We start from the raw sequence: 17167 nt of genomic DNA, 5'->3' as shown, positions 1-17167 counted from the left end.
CTAGTAAAGGAGCCCTTTGACGTGATTGTTTGATAATCAGATGAAAACATCATGACTGCCTGTGTTTATGGCACAATACATTTTAAAAGTGAAATGACAAATCTTTACGACTAGGCCCACAGAGTTGCTATTGAATTAATAGCGATTATATATGTGATTCTATGATTAGGCCCATAAAAATGTTTGGCGCAAGCGTGTGCACATTTAGGAGGTCGGTACCAGGAAAACATTTATTCTACTTTCACCCCTGATTAGAAGGTAGCCTTTCTTCCTTAGAAGAAAGTGTAGGGGAAAACTGCTTCATCCAACCAAGACGGTTACAGGCTTCTGCTGAGGTACTTGGACTTTTCAGTGCACCCTTTGTGGCTTCCATCTAAATCCACGCCTGAAACAGGAAAAAGGCGCAACATTTACTTTCCTCCTACATACTGAGCACATACTGCACACAGTATATATACAGTGCCTTCGGAAAGTATTCAGACCCCTTGACTTTTTCCACATTTTGTTACATTACAGCCTTATTCTAAAATGGATTAAAAATCCCCAAAAATCCTCAGCAATCTACACAAAATACCCCATAATGACGTGGAAACAGGTTTTTAGAAATTTGTGCTAATTTATTCAACAAAAAAAAAAAACACACACACATACCTTATTTACATAAGAATTCAGACCCTTTGCTATGAGAATCGAAATTGAGCTCAGGTGCATCCTGTTTCCATTGATCATACTTGAGATGTTTCTACAACTTGATTGGAGTCCACCCGTGGTAAATTCAATTGATTGGACATGATTTGGAAAGGCACACACCTGTCTATATAAGGTCCCACAGTTGACAGTACATGTCAGAGAAGGAAAAAAAAAAACACGTGGTCAAAGGAATTGTCCGTAGAGCTCCGAGACAGGATCGTGGAGAGGCACAGATCTGGGGAAGGGTACCAAAAAATGTCTGCAGCATTGAAGTTCCCCAAGAACACCGTGGCCTCCATCATTCTTAAATGGAATAAGTTTGGAACCACCAAGACTCCGCCCAGAGCCAAACTGAGCAATCAGGGGAGAAGGGTCTTGGTCAGGGAGGTGACCAAGAACCTGATGGTCACTCTGACAGAGCTCTAGAGTTCCTCTGTAGAGATGGGAAAACCTTTCAGAAGGACAACCATCTATGCAGCACTCCACCAATCAGGCCTTTATGGTAGAGTGGCCAGAAGGAAGCCACTCCTCAATAAAAGGCACGTGACAGCCCGCTTTGAGTTTGCCAAAAGGCACCTAAAGACTCTCAAACCATGAGAAACAAGATCCTCTGGTCAGATGAAACCAATATTGAACTCTGTGGCCTGAATGCCAAGCGGCACGTTTCAAGGAAACCTGGCACCATCCCTACGGTGAAACATGGTGGTGGCATCACGCTGTGGGGGTGTTTTTCAGCAGCATGGACTGGGAGACAAGTCAGGATCGAGGGAAAGATGAACAGAGCAAAGAGAGTTCCTTGATGAATACCTGTCTCCAGAGCGCTTAGGACCTCAGACTTGGGCGTAGGTTCACCTTCCAACAGGACAACGACCCTAAGCACACAGCCAAGACATTTCAGGAGTGGCTTCATGACAAGTCTCTGAATGTCCTTGAGTGGCCCAGCCAGAGCCCGGACTTGAACCCGATCAAACATATTTCTGGAGAGACATGAAAATAGCTGTGCAGCAACGCTCCCCATCCAACCTGACAGAGCTTGAGAGGATCTGCAGAGAAGAAAGGGAGAAACTCTCCAAATACCGGTGTGACAAGCTTATAGCGTCATACCCAAGAACACTCGAGACTGTAATCGCTGCCAAAGATGCTTCAACAAAGTACTGAGTAAATGGTCTGAATACTTATGTAAATGTAATATTTCAGTTTTTAAATAAATTTGCTAACATTTTGAAAAACCTTTTTTTGCTTTGTCATTATGTAGTATTGTGTGTAGATTGATGAGGGAAAATGTTTATACATTTTAGAATAAGGCTGTAACGTAACAAAATGTGGAAAAAGTCAAGGTGTCTGAATACTTTCTGAATGTACTGTATGAGCACTATCCCCACTAGCTCAGACACCCTTTGGTAGATAACAAGTAGGCCAAAAAGATAAAGAATGTGCATGCTGGAGGAAATCCATCGAGGATAAATATTTATACACAACGAGCCCCAGAGACCTGCATTCTGCACGCCTTGAGAGGTTGTACACACAAAATAAGTGATTACACTGAGTGAAGAAATGGTTTAGCAGGAAGAGGATGAGGATTTAATATGATGGGAAATGAGAGAAAGAATGAGGCATTGACAATGGTGTATCTAAGTTGCTTTGTTAGCGAAGAATGAATTGGTTGCAACACCAAAGACCACTGCTTAGGAAAAGTATTTTGATGGCAGGTCTCGCTTGGGGTGAAGAGATTCCTCAAATCGTCAAATCAATGTTTCCCACTTAGACATTGGGTTCTGGCTAACTAGTCTGTGTGTCTCAAAGGAAACAATGACAGAATTCAAAACGAAAAGGTTTCAAAACTAATTCTGTAGTGTAGATTCATCTCATGAGTGAACGTTCCAACAACTTTAGGGAATATTTTAAGAGCTCTCTGGTGAACTCACAGTTCTGTCTATGTTGCCACACTACGTCAGACTACTCCAACAGACCCATTTTGGAACTTTGACTTAATTACTTATCCTGCTTCCAATGACTTGAATTGTAAAATACATGTAAGTATCTCACGAAGTCTCTCAAGCTTTACGGTTCAGTCTCTGAAAAATGATGGGATACGAATGTAGACTTGCCAAGTTCCAGTATAGCACCTCCTGAGCTTAAATTACAGTATCTACACAAGCATCTACATGTTCAGATACCACTAGATAATTCTCAGTAGCATTTATTTCAAAGCGGAGCTGCCAGCGTTGCTTTCAACCATACTTCTTTCTCAATTGACAGGTTTTTAAGGAGCGTCGGCATGCTCCCCATTAGTCATATGTCTGTGACTGCCCTCTAACCGTTAATCTATGCTTTGCCATGGTAACCTTTGTCTGTTTATCATTCAGTCAAAATCAGCAAAGTTATTTTAAAAGAAAGTACCCACTCTGTTTGTAGACTATAACATACACTACATGACCAAAAGTTTGTGGACACCTGTTTGTCGAACATATAATTCCAAAATCATGGGCATTAATATGGAGTTGGTCCCCCCTTTGCTGCTATAACAGCCTCCACTCTTCTGGGAAGGCTTTCCACTAGATGTTGGAACATTGATGCGGTGACTAGCTTCCATTCAGCCACAAGAGCATTAGTGAGGTCGGGCCCCGATGTTGGGCGATTAGGCCTGGCTCGCAGTCGGCATTCCAATTCATCCCAAAGGTGTTCAATGGGGTTGAGGTCAGGGCTCTGTACAGGCCAGTCATGTTCTTTTACACTGATCTCAACAAACCATTTCTGTATGCTGAAACAGGATAGGGCCTTTCCCAAACTTTTGCCACAAAGTTGGAAGCACAGAATCATCTAGAATTGAATTGTATGCTGTAGCGTTAAGATGTACCTTCACTGGAACTAAGAGGCCTAGCCCAACCATGAAAAACAGCCCCAGACCATTATTCCTCCTCCACCAAACTTTACAGTTGGCACTATGCATTCGAGCAGGTAGCTTTCTCCTGGCACCCGCCAAACCCAGATTTGTCCGTCGGACTGCCAGATGGTGAAGCATAATTCATCACTCCAGAGAACCCGTTTCCACTGCTCCAGAGTCCAAGGGTGGCGAGCTTTACACCACTCCAGCCGACGCTTGGCAACGCGCATGGTGATCTTAGGCTTATTTGCGGCTGCTCGGCCATGGAAACACATTTCATGAAGCTCCCAACAAACAATTCTGGTGCTAGGGCCTCCCGAGTGGCACAGTGTTCTAAGGCATTGCATCACAGTGCTTGAGGTTTCACTGCAGACCTGGGTTTGATCCCAGGCTGTGTCACAACCAGCTGTGACCGGGAGTCCCGTAGGTCGGTGCACAAATGGCCCAGTGTCATCCGGGGGGGCTTTACTTGGCTCATCGCGCTCTGGCGGGCCAGGTGCCTGCAGGCTGACTTTGGTCATCAGTTGAACAGTGTTTCCTCCAGCAAATTGGTGTGGGTGGGCATAAAGAACCGGTGTCATGTTTTGGAGGACGCATGGCTCAACCTTCACCTCTCCTGAGCCCATTGGGGAGTTGCAGCGATGATACAAGATCAAAAAGGGGGTAAAATATTAAAATATATTCAGTTCCAGTCAAAGGTTTGGACACACCTACTCATTAAATGTTTTTTCTTTATCTTCACCTTTTTCTACATTGTAGAATAATAGTGACGACATCAAAACTATGAAATAACACATATGAATCATGTAGTAACCAAAAAAAGAGTTAAACAAATCAAAATATATTTATATTTTAGATACTTCAAAGTAGCCACCCTTTGCCTTGATGACAGCTTTGCCCACTCTTGGCATTCTCTCAACTAGCTTCACCTGGAATAGTTTTCCAACAGTCTTGAAGGAGTTCCCACATACGCTGAGCACTTGTTGGCTGCTTTTCCTTCACTCTGTGGTCCAACTCATCCCAAACCATCTCAATTTGGTTGAGGTCGGGTGATTGTAGAGGCCAGGTCATCTGATGCAGCCTTCCATCACTCTCCTTCTTGATGAAATGGCCCTTACACAGCCTGGAGGTGTGTTGGGTCATTGTCCTGTTGAAAAACAAATGATAGTCCCACTAAGCTAAAACCAGATGGGATGGCGTATCGCTGCAGAATGCTGTGGTAGCCATGCTGGATAAGTGTGACTTGAATTCTAAATAAATCACTGACAGTGTCACCAGCAAAGCAACCCCACACCATCACACCTCCTCCTCCGTGCTTCACGATGGGAACCACACATGCAGAGATTAGCCGTTCACCTGCTCTACATCTCACAAAGACACGGCGGTTGGAACCAAAAATCCCAAATTTGGACTCATCAGACCAAAGGACAGATTTCCACCAATCTAATGTCCATCACTCATGTTTCTTGGCCCAAGCAAGTCTCTTCTTCTTATTGGTGTCATTTAGTAGTGGTTTCTGTGCAGCAATTCGACCATGAAGGCCTGATTTACAAACTGACTTGTTGTAAAGGCGCCATTCTACTACCAATGTTTTCTATGGAGATTGCATGGCTGTGTGCTTGATTTTATACACCTGTCAGCAACGGGTGTGGCTTAAATAGCCAAATCCACTAGGGGTGTCCACATACTTTTGTATTTATAGTGTATGTGCATGGTATGCAAGGAAAACTTGAACGCAAATCTCGCTTTATATTTGGTGGTCATATTTGCATGAAAACAACTTAACTGTATCCCTACCGACTATACTATTGACAGTCACTTTGATTCCAACCAACTGCACTCTCAGATGCTTTTGGGGGTGCCTTTTTTGGCAGCACAAAGGGAAGTTGTGATAGAGAAGAAGGCACAATGGAAGACACAACGGAGGTGAGCCGGCTCTCTCAGCGCAGCAGCTATCTTGTTCTTTCCCTTTTCCCTGTGTCAGCAGACATAGGGGTTTGTTATCCTGCACCAGATGCCAGATGACTTGCCTCAGCCTGCATAATCTCCCTCTCTCGCGCTTTGTCAACAGCAGGGAACAAATTGACTGCATGCACCACTGACACACACTATCTCGGGCGGCAGGTAGCCTAGTGGATACAGCATTTGGCAAGTAACTAAAAGGTCACTCGTTTGAATACCCGAGCTGTCAATGTGAAGAATTTGCTGATGTGTCCTTGAGCAAGTCACTTAAACCTAATTTTCTCCAGCGGCACCGTACTACTATGGCTGATCCTGTAAAACAACACATTTCACATCACCTATCCGGTGCGTGCATACTTTTACTTGAGTTCGGACCCTAGTACATAAGTATTTTTCACCTGAATGGTCTGAAGCATTCCAAACCCCTCCCACACCCTTTCAATATAAACAAATCAGAGTCCTTATGTTTGCTCTCTCTCAGCAACGAGCCACTTGATGCTGTCGCCAACTGTGCAGAGCCCAGCGCTAATCTGAAATGTGTATCCAAGAGGCAAGCATTGTGTGTAGGGCTTCTCCTTTGTCATGTCTGTCCACCAATTGGAAAGATTGAGGGCTGTCAAGGTCTTACAAATCATAGAGAAAGTAGGTTGCATCCTAAATATTCATACAATTGTCACGGATACTCCCTCTCTGGCCTCTATGTCATCAGGCTGCTGATTATCCCGCGCACCTGCGCCTCATGACACTCACCTGGACTCCATCACCTCCTTGATTATCTTCCCTATATCTGTCACTCCCCTTGGTTCTTTCCTCAGGTGTTATTGACTCTGTTTCATGTTCATTGTTTTTATTTCTTAGAACACTAACTCCCTGAACTTGCTTCCCGACTCTCAGCGCACTCGTTACAACAATGGCATACAAGCTCTGTCAACATTCCACTCTGGTCACCTTCAGCCTCCTACACACACATAGGCACACACACCTTTTAGAGAAATTACATGTTCGCCTGAATATCTAAATCTAGCGGTAATGGGACGGCAATTAGGCTAACAGTTAAGAGCGTTGGCCAGTAATTAAAAAGTCACTGGTTTGAATCCCTGAACCGACTAGTTGAAAAATCGATGTGCCCTTGAGCAAGGCACTTAATCTTATCCTAATTGCTCCTGTAAATTGCTCTGGATAAGAGTGTGTGCTAAATAACTTAAGTGTAAAAGAAACCTAAGTTGAAACCCATGTTTCAAGAGAGGATGGGCTTAACATATTAGGGTTTTTCAGCGCCAGTTGATTGACATGCAGCCAATAATAAAAAATAATAAAAAACATTGATCATGCATACAGTGCCTTCAGAAAGTATTCACACCCCTTGACTTTTTCCACATTTTGTTGTGTTAAGCCTGCATTTAAAATGTATTACATTTAGATGTTTTTTGTCACTGGCCTACACACAATATCCCATAATGTAAAAATGGAATGATATTTTTCAAACATTTTACAAATGAATAAAAAATGAAAAGCTGAAATGTCTTGAGCCAGGGCTCCCAAGTGGTGCAGATGTCTAAGGCACTGCATCTCAGTGCTAGAGGGTTCATTACAGACCCTGGTTCAATCCTGTGCTGTATCACAACCAGACGTGATTGGGACTTCCATAGGGCAGCGCACAATTGGCCCAGCGTTGGCCCAATGACGGCCCAGGTTTGGCCGTCATTGTAAATAAAAATTTGTTCTTAACTGACTTGTCTAGTTAAATAAAGATTTTAAAAAATGTAAAAGTATTCCACCCCTTTGTTATGGCACGCCAAAATAAATTCACAAGTCACATAAGTTGCATGGACTCTGTGTGCAATAAGTGTTTAACATGATTTTTGAATGACTGCCTCATCTCTGTACCCCACACATACAATTATCTGTAAGGTCCCTTAGTTGAGCAGTGAATTTCCAACAAAGATTCAATTACAAAGACCAGGGAAACCGCTCGGGATTTCACTAATGGTGACTTTATGTAACGTGTGCGCTGGGAGTCGGGAAGCAAGTTCAGGGAGTGAGGGTTTTATAAAATAAACGTAACATAATCCAGAACAAGAAAACACGAACAACGCACAGACATAACAATGTCGCCTGGGGAAGGAACCAAAGGGAGTGACATATAGGGCAGGTAATCAAGGAGGTGATGGAGTCCAGGTGAGTGTCTTAATGCTCTGATTCGCGTAACGATGGTGACAGGTGTGCGCCATAACGAGCAGCCTGGTGACCTAGAGGCCGGAGAGGGAGCACACGTGACACTTTAAAACAGTTACAGAGTTTAATGGCTGTGATAGGAGAAAACTGAGGATGGATCAACAACATTTTAGTTACTCAACAATACTAACCTAATTGACAAAGTGAAAAGAAGGAAGCCTGTATAGAATAAAAATATTCCAAAACATGCATCCTGTTTGCAGCAAGGCACTAAAGTAATACTGGAAAAAATGTGGCAAAGCAATTTCCTTTTTGTCCTGAATACAAAGTGTTATGTTTGGGTCAAATCCAATACAACACATTACTGAGTACCACTCTCCATATTTTCAAGCATAGTGGTGGCTGCATCATGTTATGGGTATGCTTGTTATTGTTCAGGACTGGGAGTTTTTCAGGATACATTTTTTTTACAGATTGGAACTAAGCACAGGCAAAATCCTAGAGGAAAACCTAGTTCAGTCTGCTTTCCACCAGACACTGGGAGATTAATTCAACTTTCAGCAGGACAATTACCTAAAACACAAGGCCAAGACAATGAATGTTCCTGAGTGGCCAAGTTACAATTTCACTTAAATCTACTTCAAAACCTATGGCAAGCAGTGGCGATCTGTCATTTGAGCCCCACACTTTTAGTTAAAAAAGTAAATACAAAATCAAAAATGGGGGGGGGGCTTCCCTGTTTTGCTTGTTATTTTAGCATTAATATGTGTCACATATCAGTTTGCAAACAATGTAAAAAAAAAATAATAAAAATAAAACGTCATTGAGTTGATAAAGCCGCATACAAACATGGTCTCTTGTTTGCTTTCTTGAGTAAGGCAGCTCCAAAATGCAGGCGTTTCAGCCAAGCTCAGTGATTTCTGTGGTGGTGGTGGGGCTAGCCTGCAGAAAATAAAGAGTGTTGCGCCTGATTGGCTCCGTTTTCTGTCACTCATGGGACAGTACTCGTTCCCAATTCTAAGGTTAGAGCTCGAAAAATGTTGCCCCTTGGGTTCTGCAATAGAGTTATATTAGAAGTGCCCATCCAAGAAGGCTCAAGGTCATTGTCCACAGAATGACATCAAATCGGGTTATATGTACAGGAGCTTTGATTGGACTGATCATGAATCAAGTCGACAATCAAATCCTTTTCAATCTTTGTCATATGAAGAGAAATTAGAGATACAACGTCTTGGTGCTAATCGGCCATTGGACATAAACATTACACAACAAGTTGGAAATCGCAAATCCAACAATGAGTGGTTTGGGAAGGAATCAGTGGCTAACTGTGAGTTCAAGACAACTGGGAACTCGGGAAAACGAGCTAAGACTGGGAAAATACGCGTTGAACGGTCACTCAACACAGAATTGTAAATCCGGCATCTTTCTCTTTGATTACAAAATGTGTCCAAAATGGACCGCCTCGCCACTTTCCTGTTCAAGCACATCACAACAACGTGAGTCCAAAAATGGATATACTGCTTCATAAATGATGTAGGATGCCAGATAGATAACGTTATGTATACTGTAGTTAAGAAAGTAATACTAAGTGTATGTTGTGTAGTGAACTGTTAGTAGCCAATGTGCCTCACCCTAATCATTTGGTCTATTTTCACCAACGCGGTATTGTAAACACATCGTTCGTGGCCGGTGTGTGCTTGTTTACCTATAAACTGTTTTAGAGAAATGTAATCATCGAATATTTCATTGTCTGTTTCTGTGTAAGAACGGCCCATGTTCTGAATTATGTCGCTGTGCGTTTAAAAAGTGCTGAACAAATAGTTATATTGACTAACTGTTACGTCCGTCTCTCGCTCATTATTGTCATAATCGAAATTACGGATTTCGCCTCTTATCCGCTTGTAGTCCCCTTACACCATAGTTTGAACAGCTCAATTGTCATTAGAAACCACATTAAGCAAGTCAGCCATATCAGCTCTGTTTTCTATAAAAGGCAGTAAATGAGGCAGTAAATGAGGCTGTAAATGAGGCTGAATGAACTGTAGCAGTGGTAAGGTGTTGGGACTGCTGTTGGGACAGCTTTAGGCCCTAACAGTTTGTGGACACCGTTTATCACCGTTATAGTCCAACTAATGTTATTGTTTAGTGTTGTGTTATGGCGTTGCTGGCATCCATCACACATTTTTTTGGTTTGTCCCACGAAGATTTACATGCTAAAATAGCCACTGATGGGCAAGACCTGTAAATGGTTGCCTAGCAATGATCAACAACCAATTGAACAGAGCTTGAATCATTTTCAAAAGAATAATGCTCAAATGTTGCACAATCCAGATGTGGAAAGCTCTTAGAAACTTAAAAACTCACAGCTGTAATCGCTGCCAAAGGTGCTTCTACAAAGTATTGACTCAGGGGTGTGAATTCTTATGTCAATTATATATTTATGTATTTCATTCTCAATAAATGTGCAAACATTTCTAAAACATGTTTTCACTTTTTCATTTTCAACTCAGGCTGTAACACTACAAAATGTGGAACAAGTCAAGGGGTATGAATACTTTCTGCAGGCACTTTACCTGTAAATTGTTGCGGAACAAAGTTACTGATTTAGTACACTCTTCCACAAGTAAACGGTGCTCATTGTGTGCACAGACATAATTCAATGTCTACTTTTGATTTACATTATGAAGTAAAAAGTTTGGTCAAAAAATGACCTTGTGCAAATCCAAATCACTTTTCCACATCAACGTCATCACATAGCATTTTTGTTGTTGAAATTACATGGAAACAACGTTGATTAAACCAGTTTTTACCCAATGGGTAGGCTACCCTCTCTTTCTTCTGATCTTTCTCTCTCAAAAGAATAACACACGCACACACACACACACACACACACAGTGAGTCTGGACCCACATACTCCATAACTTAGACTCATAAAACGCGCTTGCTCTGCAAAATGTAAAATAATTCCACATCATCTGCATTTATATCGTCACTCACCGCCGCGGCTTTGTACCTGTTGCTGTCTCTCCCCTCCGGTACTGGCAGAGAATGAACGCAGAGCAAGAGGTGCAACGCAAAGATGCTACAGAAAAACCAAAGAGACGGCATCATCTTTTGATTCGGAGCGGACTCGCAGTTTGACCGCGCTATACCTTGGGTATAGAGAGAGAGGGCGGAGGATGTGAGCGGGATGAAGTGGAGTCAGTGAATGACGGAGATGTGTCTCGCAGGGGGATTTTATACTCGCTTATTTCTTTGTTCTCTTTCTTCAAATTACACTTTTTTATGGGCCTCGGTGGCAAGCCAAGTACACAGGCGCTCACGTGATTTAACCCGTTTCCCGCTGCATCAATGCTCATGTGCAAGAAGCCTTGTAAACCTTTTCAGAACTCTGACCTGAAAGATCCCAGGGTTAGGGGTATAGGCATAAACTCAGTTAATGTGGTCTTTAGGCGCAGAGTAAACCATTAGGGTTTGATAGGTTGGTCACATATGCAATTCATAACATGTTTATTAATCTTCATTTATAGGCTACTTTGATTGAGATTTGTTTTAATAACTCAAGATGGTTACATACAAAGTGACTTTTTCTGTTTTTGTGGTAGCCTATGAAGTATTTTGTAACAAGATGAATGTTGATGCAGACTATCTTTGCCCAACCATGGGTGCAGGTATTGACACTTTTCAGGAAACTTTAGTGGAATTGGAAACATTAGTGAATGGTTCAATAAGGGTTATCCACAAATCTGCCCAGAGGACAGATCTACCCTTGAACAAAATGTACCCCCAAAAAACACCAACTAGCATTCCACTGAACCATCCACCAAGATTTCCACCAAGGTACTGTGGCATTTATGGGTTTCCCGATTTTAGCTATAACTTTACTAGCTTAAAGAACAAACGGACAGCGAGGGAAATAGAGTTAATGTCAACAGGTGTTTTAATGTTACACTGCAGAGGGTACAGGGGAGGTGCACAAAACAACAAATCCAGCCTGAACTAGCTAGCCATAAATCACAGTACAGCGGGAGGTATCTCCCCAGAGAGATAATCACAAGAGAGAGATAGTTATATCCCCACAAACCTATTTTGAACACACCCCCCACACACACACACACACACACTCTTCTATTACCATGACAACCCCATAAACAATTTTCATGACTGATGTTGCCAGCTTGCTCACCCTACCCGCTGAGGGTCACTACAGTATCATGAAAAGTTTCTAGAACATTTTTAAAGGTACCAGCATCAAGTTTTCCAGTGACAGTCAGACTTCTGTCCATCCAATCTTCCCCATTATACTATGAGGTTAAGCCTTACAATCGAGAATTTGGTATTAACCCCCTATAAATCAAATTATATCAATTTCCCTCTTCAGAAACCCAGCCAAATCACTAATCAAACACTGTTTCTTTGAATATCATTTTAACAAAGGATCTTGTGTAATTATGCAGCATGCGTCTGGATGCAGACTTAAAGTGGAGGGGGTGAAGGGGACCAAATGTACAGCTCGCGGCAAGCCAAGATACACACTTCTAATTGATCTCATATTGCTCTTGGCAGTGGGTATCACTAAACTGTTCAAGACGATGTTCAATATCCAATAGAATCCTTGTGCTGAGAGGATATCTTTACTGGAAACAAAGGCTAATTGAAACTGAACTGTATTCTAACTGCCACATTCCCTCCGTGCTGTAAGAAAGAGGCTAAATACAGTCCTCCTAACGTCCCCAGGGGCCCAAGCCCTGTCCAATGGAGGCGAGCTAGCAAGCAAAACCCCTGGGGAACAATAAGACTACAAAAAGACTACACAATGTTTACAATGTTCTTCTGCTCATGTCAAGACTAGGTCAGCTGTGTCCTCTTCTTCTCTTGGTCTTGATGGACTCCGGCTCGCCAAGGGTCTTTAGTGATTAACCCTAACCCCCCCACCTCCCTCTCTGTGTGGCTGGTGAACCCTGACCACAGACCAGTCACACCACAAACCAGACATGGGCCTCCCCATCGAGCTCATCAATCAATCTCCCCCTGTGATTGTATGAACTTGAGATGTCCGCTAATGGAGAAGACAACTGTTTTCTTCTTTAACAAACAGGCCACTGGGTTAAGAGTTTATTACCTGGTCTTTATGGTTCGAGGCCGGTTCGGTTATTAGCTGCAATCCGTCATGTCCCTAAGGAGGCTGAAGAAATTTGGCTTGGCCTCTGAGAGGCTCACAAACATTTTTAGATGCACCATTGAGAGCATCCTGTCAGGCTGTATCACCGCCTGGTACGGCAATTGCACCGTCCACACAGCTCTCCAGAGGGTGGCTCGGTCAGCCCAGCACAGTTCCTGCCCTCCAGGATTTTTTCTATGTATTTTATTTATTTAACCTTCATTTAACTAGGCAAGTCAGTTAAGAACAAATTCTTATTTACAATGACGGCCTACCCAAGCCAAACCCAGACGACGCTGGGCCAATTGCGCACCACTCATTTACATTTACATTTTACATTTTAGTCATTTAGCAGACGCTCTTATCCAGAGCGACTTACAGTAGTGAATGCATACATTTCATACAATTTCATGCATTTTTTTTTTGTACTGGCCCCCCACTCAAAAGTACTCCCAGTCACAACCGGATGTGATGCAGCCTGGATTCGAACCAGGTACTGTAGTGACGCCTCTTGCACTGAGATGCAGTGCCTTAGACAGGCTGCGCCACTCAGGAGACCACAGGAATCTACAGCACCCGGTGTCACAGGAAGGCCAAGAAGATCATCAAGGACCTCAGCCACTCGAGCCACAGCCTGTTCACCCTGCTGCCATCTAGAAGGTGGAGACAGTACTGGTGCATCAAAGCTGGGGGGTGGGGACACTTGCGGGGGTCGTAGATCAAAACGGAGAACACCATTGTGTTTGTGAGAATCTCTCCTTTCCACAGTGGGGTCATATTAGTTTGTTCGGGCATTACAGACGTTTTCGTGAGAAGACCGATTTTCAGGATGTCTCATGGTCTGACTAACACCACTATAGCTCTGCCACCTTTCACCACAGATGAGGAAGTGCAACATAGGCGGATGCGGTGGATTGAGACGATATCTCAGATATCTCTAGCTTAAACTGACGGATGTTGATGGGGATTTTTTTATTATGTAACTTAGATTGACACACCGGTGCATCACGCAACTTTTTTTTAAACAGTCACCACTATCCGGCCTCCAGTACCCTGCCCTGAACCTTAGTCTGTTACTGTTACTACCCGGCTACCACCCGGTACTCTACCCTGCACTTTAGAAACTGCTGCCCTATGTACATAGTCATTGAACACTGGTCCCTTTAACCACGTTTACATACTGTTTCAACCATTTCATATGGATATACTGTATTCTAGTCAAGGCTCATTTTATATAACTACTGCTGTACACACCTTTTCTATTCATATACTGTCCATAATGTCTATACACACCATCATATATTTATACATTATATTCCTGTCCATAATGTCTATACACACCATCATATACTTATACATTATATTCCTGTCCATAATGTCTATACACACCATCATATACTTATACATTATATTACTGTCCATAATGTCTATACACACCATCATATATTTATACATTATATTCCTGTCCATAATGTCTATACACACCATCATATACTTATACATTATATTACTGTCCATAATGTTTATACACACACCATCATATACTTATACATTATATTACTGTCCATAATGTCTATACACACCATCATATACTTATACATTATATTACTGTCCATAATGTCTATACACACCATCATATACTTATGCATTATATTACTGTCCATAATGTCTATACACACCATCATATACTTATACATTATATTACTGTCCATAATGTCTATACACACACCATCATATACTTATACATTATATTACTGTCCATAATGTCTATACACACCATCATATACTTATACATTATATTACTGTCTATAATGTCTATACACACCATCATATACTTATACATTATATTCCTGTCCATAATGTCTATACACACCATCATATACTTATACATTATATTACTGTCCATAATGTCTATACACACCATCATATATTTATACATTATATTCCTGTCCATAATGTCTATACACACCATCATATACTTATACATTATATTACTGTCCATAATGTCTATACACACACCATCATATACTTATACATTATATTACTGTCCATAATGTCTATACACACCATCATATACTTATACATTATATTCCTGTCCATAATGTCTACATACACCATCATATACTTATACATTATATTCTGTACTCTGACATTGCTCGTTCTGATATTTCTTTCTTTTATTTATTATGTGTGTATTGTGTTTTTATTTGTATTTATTTTTGATTGCTAGGTATTAATTACTGCACTGTTGGAGCTACAAACAAAAGCATTTCGCTGCACCTGCGATAACATCTGCAAATCTGTGTACTCGACCAATAAACTTTGATTTGATTTGTTAAAACCTTGAAGTGGATCCACACTTTAGAGTGGTGTGGCAGCAAGGCTAGAAGGGCGGTATAGTGAATCTTGTTCAGAAGAATAGGTCACTGTACTCCTCCTTGTCTGTGTCTCCCCAGAAGCCTTTTCCTTCCACCATCACCTCACTACTGATATGTTATCATTGCAAGCCAGCACCACCTCTTGGTTGCAGAGTAAATGCAACTGATGGTCCAGTGGCAACTCAGAAGATTCTGTCCTCTTAAAATTCCCTCTCACCCCTCTGGAGATGGATGACCTAGTAACTGAGACCCAGTTGAAATCGCACCCCTGAGTCACCCTGGCCTGTGGTTAATTAATGGTTTTCCTGCCCTTTATTGTCAGGTGCAGCTTTGGGTTGATCAGCCAAGCCAGTTTGTCATTCTTAACCCCCCCACACACAACTCTCTCCCCTGACCCCAATCCCCTGGATCGGGCTGCTGGACCTGGGAATCTATTGGGCCTGCTAGCCACAACAAAGCCAGATGGACAGGCAAGCTGCCACGCAACACCCCTCACCCATAAGGACCCACTTATGGTCAATTATGGGCCCAAATGGACGGTAGAGCAAAGAGGCATGCTGTCCGGCTTAATCGCTGGCAGATTTTCCTAAAAAGACATAAAAACTCCCCTTTCCTTTTTTTTCAGAGAACAACACTAAAGTTGAGTCATCTCAAATTACCGGTTGACTCGATAACCAGTTTAAAAGGAGAAAAAACAAAAGTGTTTTATATTTTCTTGGGGAACCAGGTGCGTGTCCAGCAGGGGTGGAGGGGGCTGGTAAATACTGGACCCCCAAACTTTGGATGTTTGGATAGGTAACCTCACAGTAGATTGTGGTAAGTTTGGTTCAAGGTTCCTCTTCTTCTGTCAGAACTGTGTAAAATCCATCAATCCACCATAAAACCTTTAGTTGGGAGTTTGTTTTGTTTTGTCCCATAGAAACTTTAACTATGAAAAGGCTCAGTTCATCCTCTTGAAAGAAGCCTTAAAGAGAGCAGAGGAAAGCCATCCTCTTGACTGATGCAGTCACAAAGTTCAAGCAGAGCCATAGATAAATAGTGAGGTCATTGTAGTTCCATCAAAAATCACCATGATACACAATCATATTGTTATATACATTAGATTCCGTGCTCCGCCATGCTGCTCAACTGCAATCTACTCATTTTGAAATAAATTGTGTGATTCACCCGCATCTGGCTTTGGCTGCACTTGACTCGAATAATAGCCAGCCGGTCATTAGAGCAATGTTCAAGCACCGATTAAGCCCAATCAAGACCTCACAAAGCAAAACCTCGTCCAGAGATAGTTCAACAGTGAAGAACAGGCTAACGAGTTAGAATGGGGGGGCAACCAGGTAAGGGGGCTAGTGGACCGACCTCAATGGCCTTTCTATAGTCGTCAGACATCCATAAACTTCCTCCAGCGGGCTCGGTGTTGTTCATCAGAGGATCTTAAAGCTGACCACATGTTAATCACACCTCTCCAAGCCAGCCCTATGTCCACTTCAGTGTTCATTGATCATCAACAGTGGATTGGACATCCCTCTGCTTGCTTTCCTTCACACCTGGATGTCATTTTACTGCCAATTAACTGTGTTTGTGTTTCCCAAAGAGGATTGGCAAAACAAAGACAGCACAAAAAGGTTCCCAAAAGATGTAAAGGTTTCCTATTCATGTCATGTCATATCGTTGAATCTCATTTGGCGTGATATTGCAAAATAGACCTGTATTATCGCTGATACAGATGTTCCTATTGTCTTCCTCCTGCTGTAGCTATCTTGTTGCACCACACACAGACACACACACACACCAGATCACATAGGTAGGTAGGTAACGAGCCTGTAGGGACGGGTTTCCCCTGAATGACTAAATAGTGACAAACAGTGAAAAACTATTAATAGCAGCCATCCAGTTCCAAAGGCACAGTTTACTGAGATA

The 17167-nt window shown here is 42.2% G+C and overlaps 1 protein-coding gene across 1 annotated transcript in view; it reads right to left on the bottom strand.

The window, feature by feature from the left end:
• mmp11b (matrix metallopeptidase 11b) overlaps positions 1-10931 on the bottom strand; it is a 39677-nt gene extending 28746 nt beyond the window's left edge. The window contains exon 1 of the mRNA XM_029710186.1: positions 10709-10931. Within this exon, the coding sequence (XP_029566046.1) occupies positions 10709-10822 (114 nt within the window). The 5' untranslated portion in view covers positions 10823-10931. The remainder of the gene's footprint in view (positions 1-10708) is intronic.
• Positions 10932-17167: the final 6236 nt, after the last annotated feature.

Source organism: Salmo trutta, chromosome 23 (assembly GCF_901001165.1).
Source record: "Salmo trutta chromosome 23, fSalTru1.1, whole genome shotgun sequence".
Taxonomy (NCBI): Eukaryota; Metazoa; Chordata; class Actinopteri; order Salmoniformes; family Salmonidae; genus Salmo; species Salmo trutta.
This window is presented reverse-complemented; position numbering and strand designations above follow the sequence as displayed.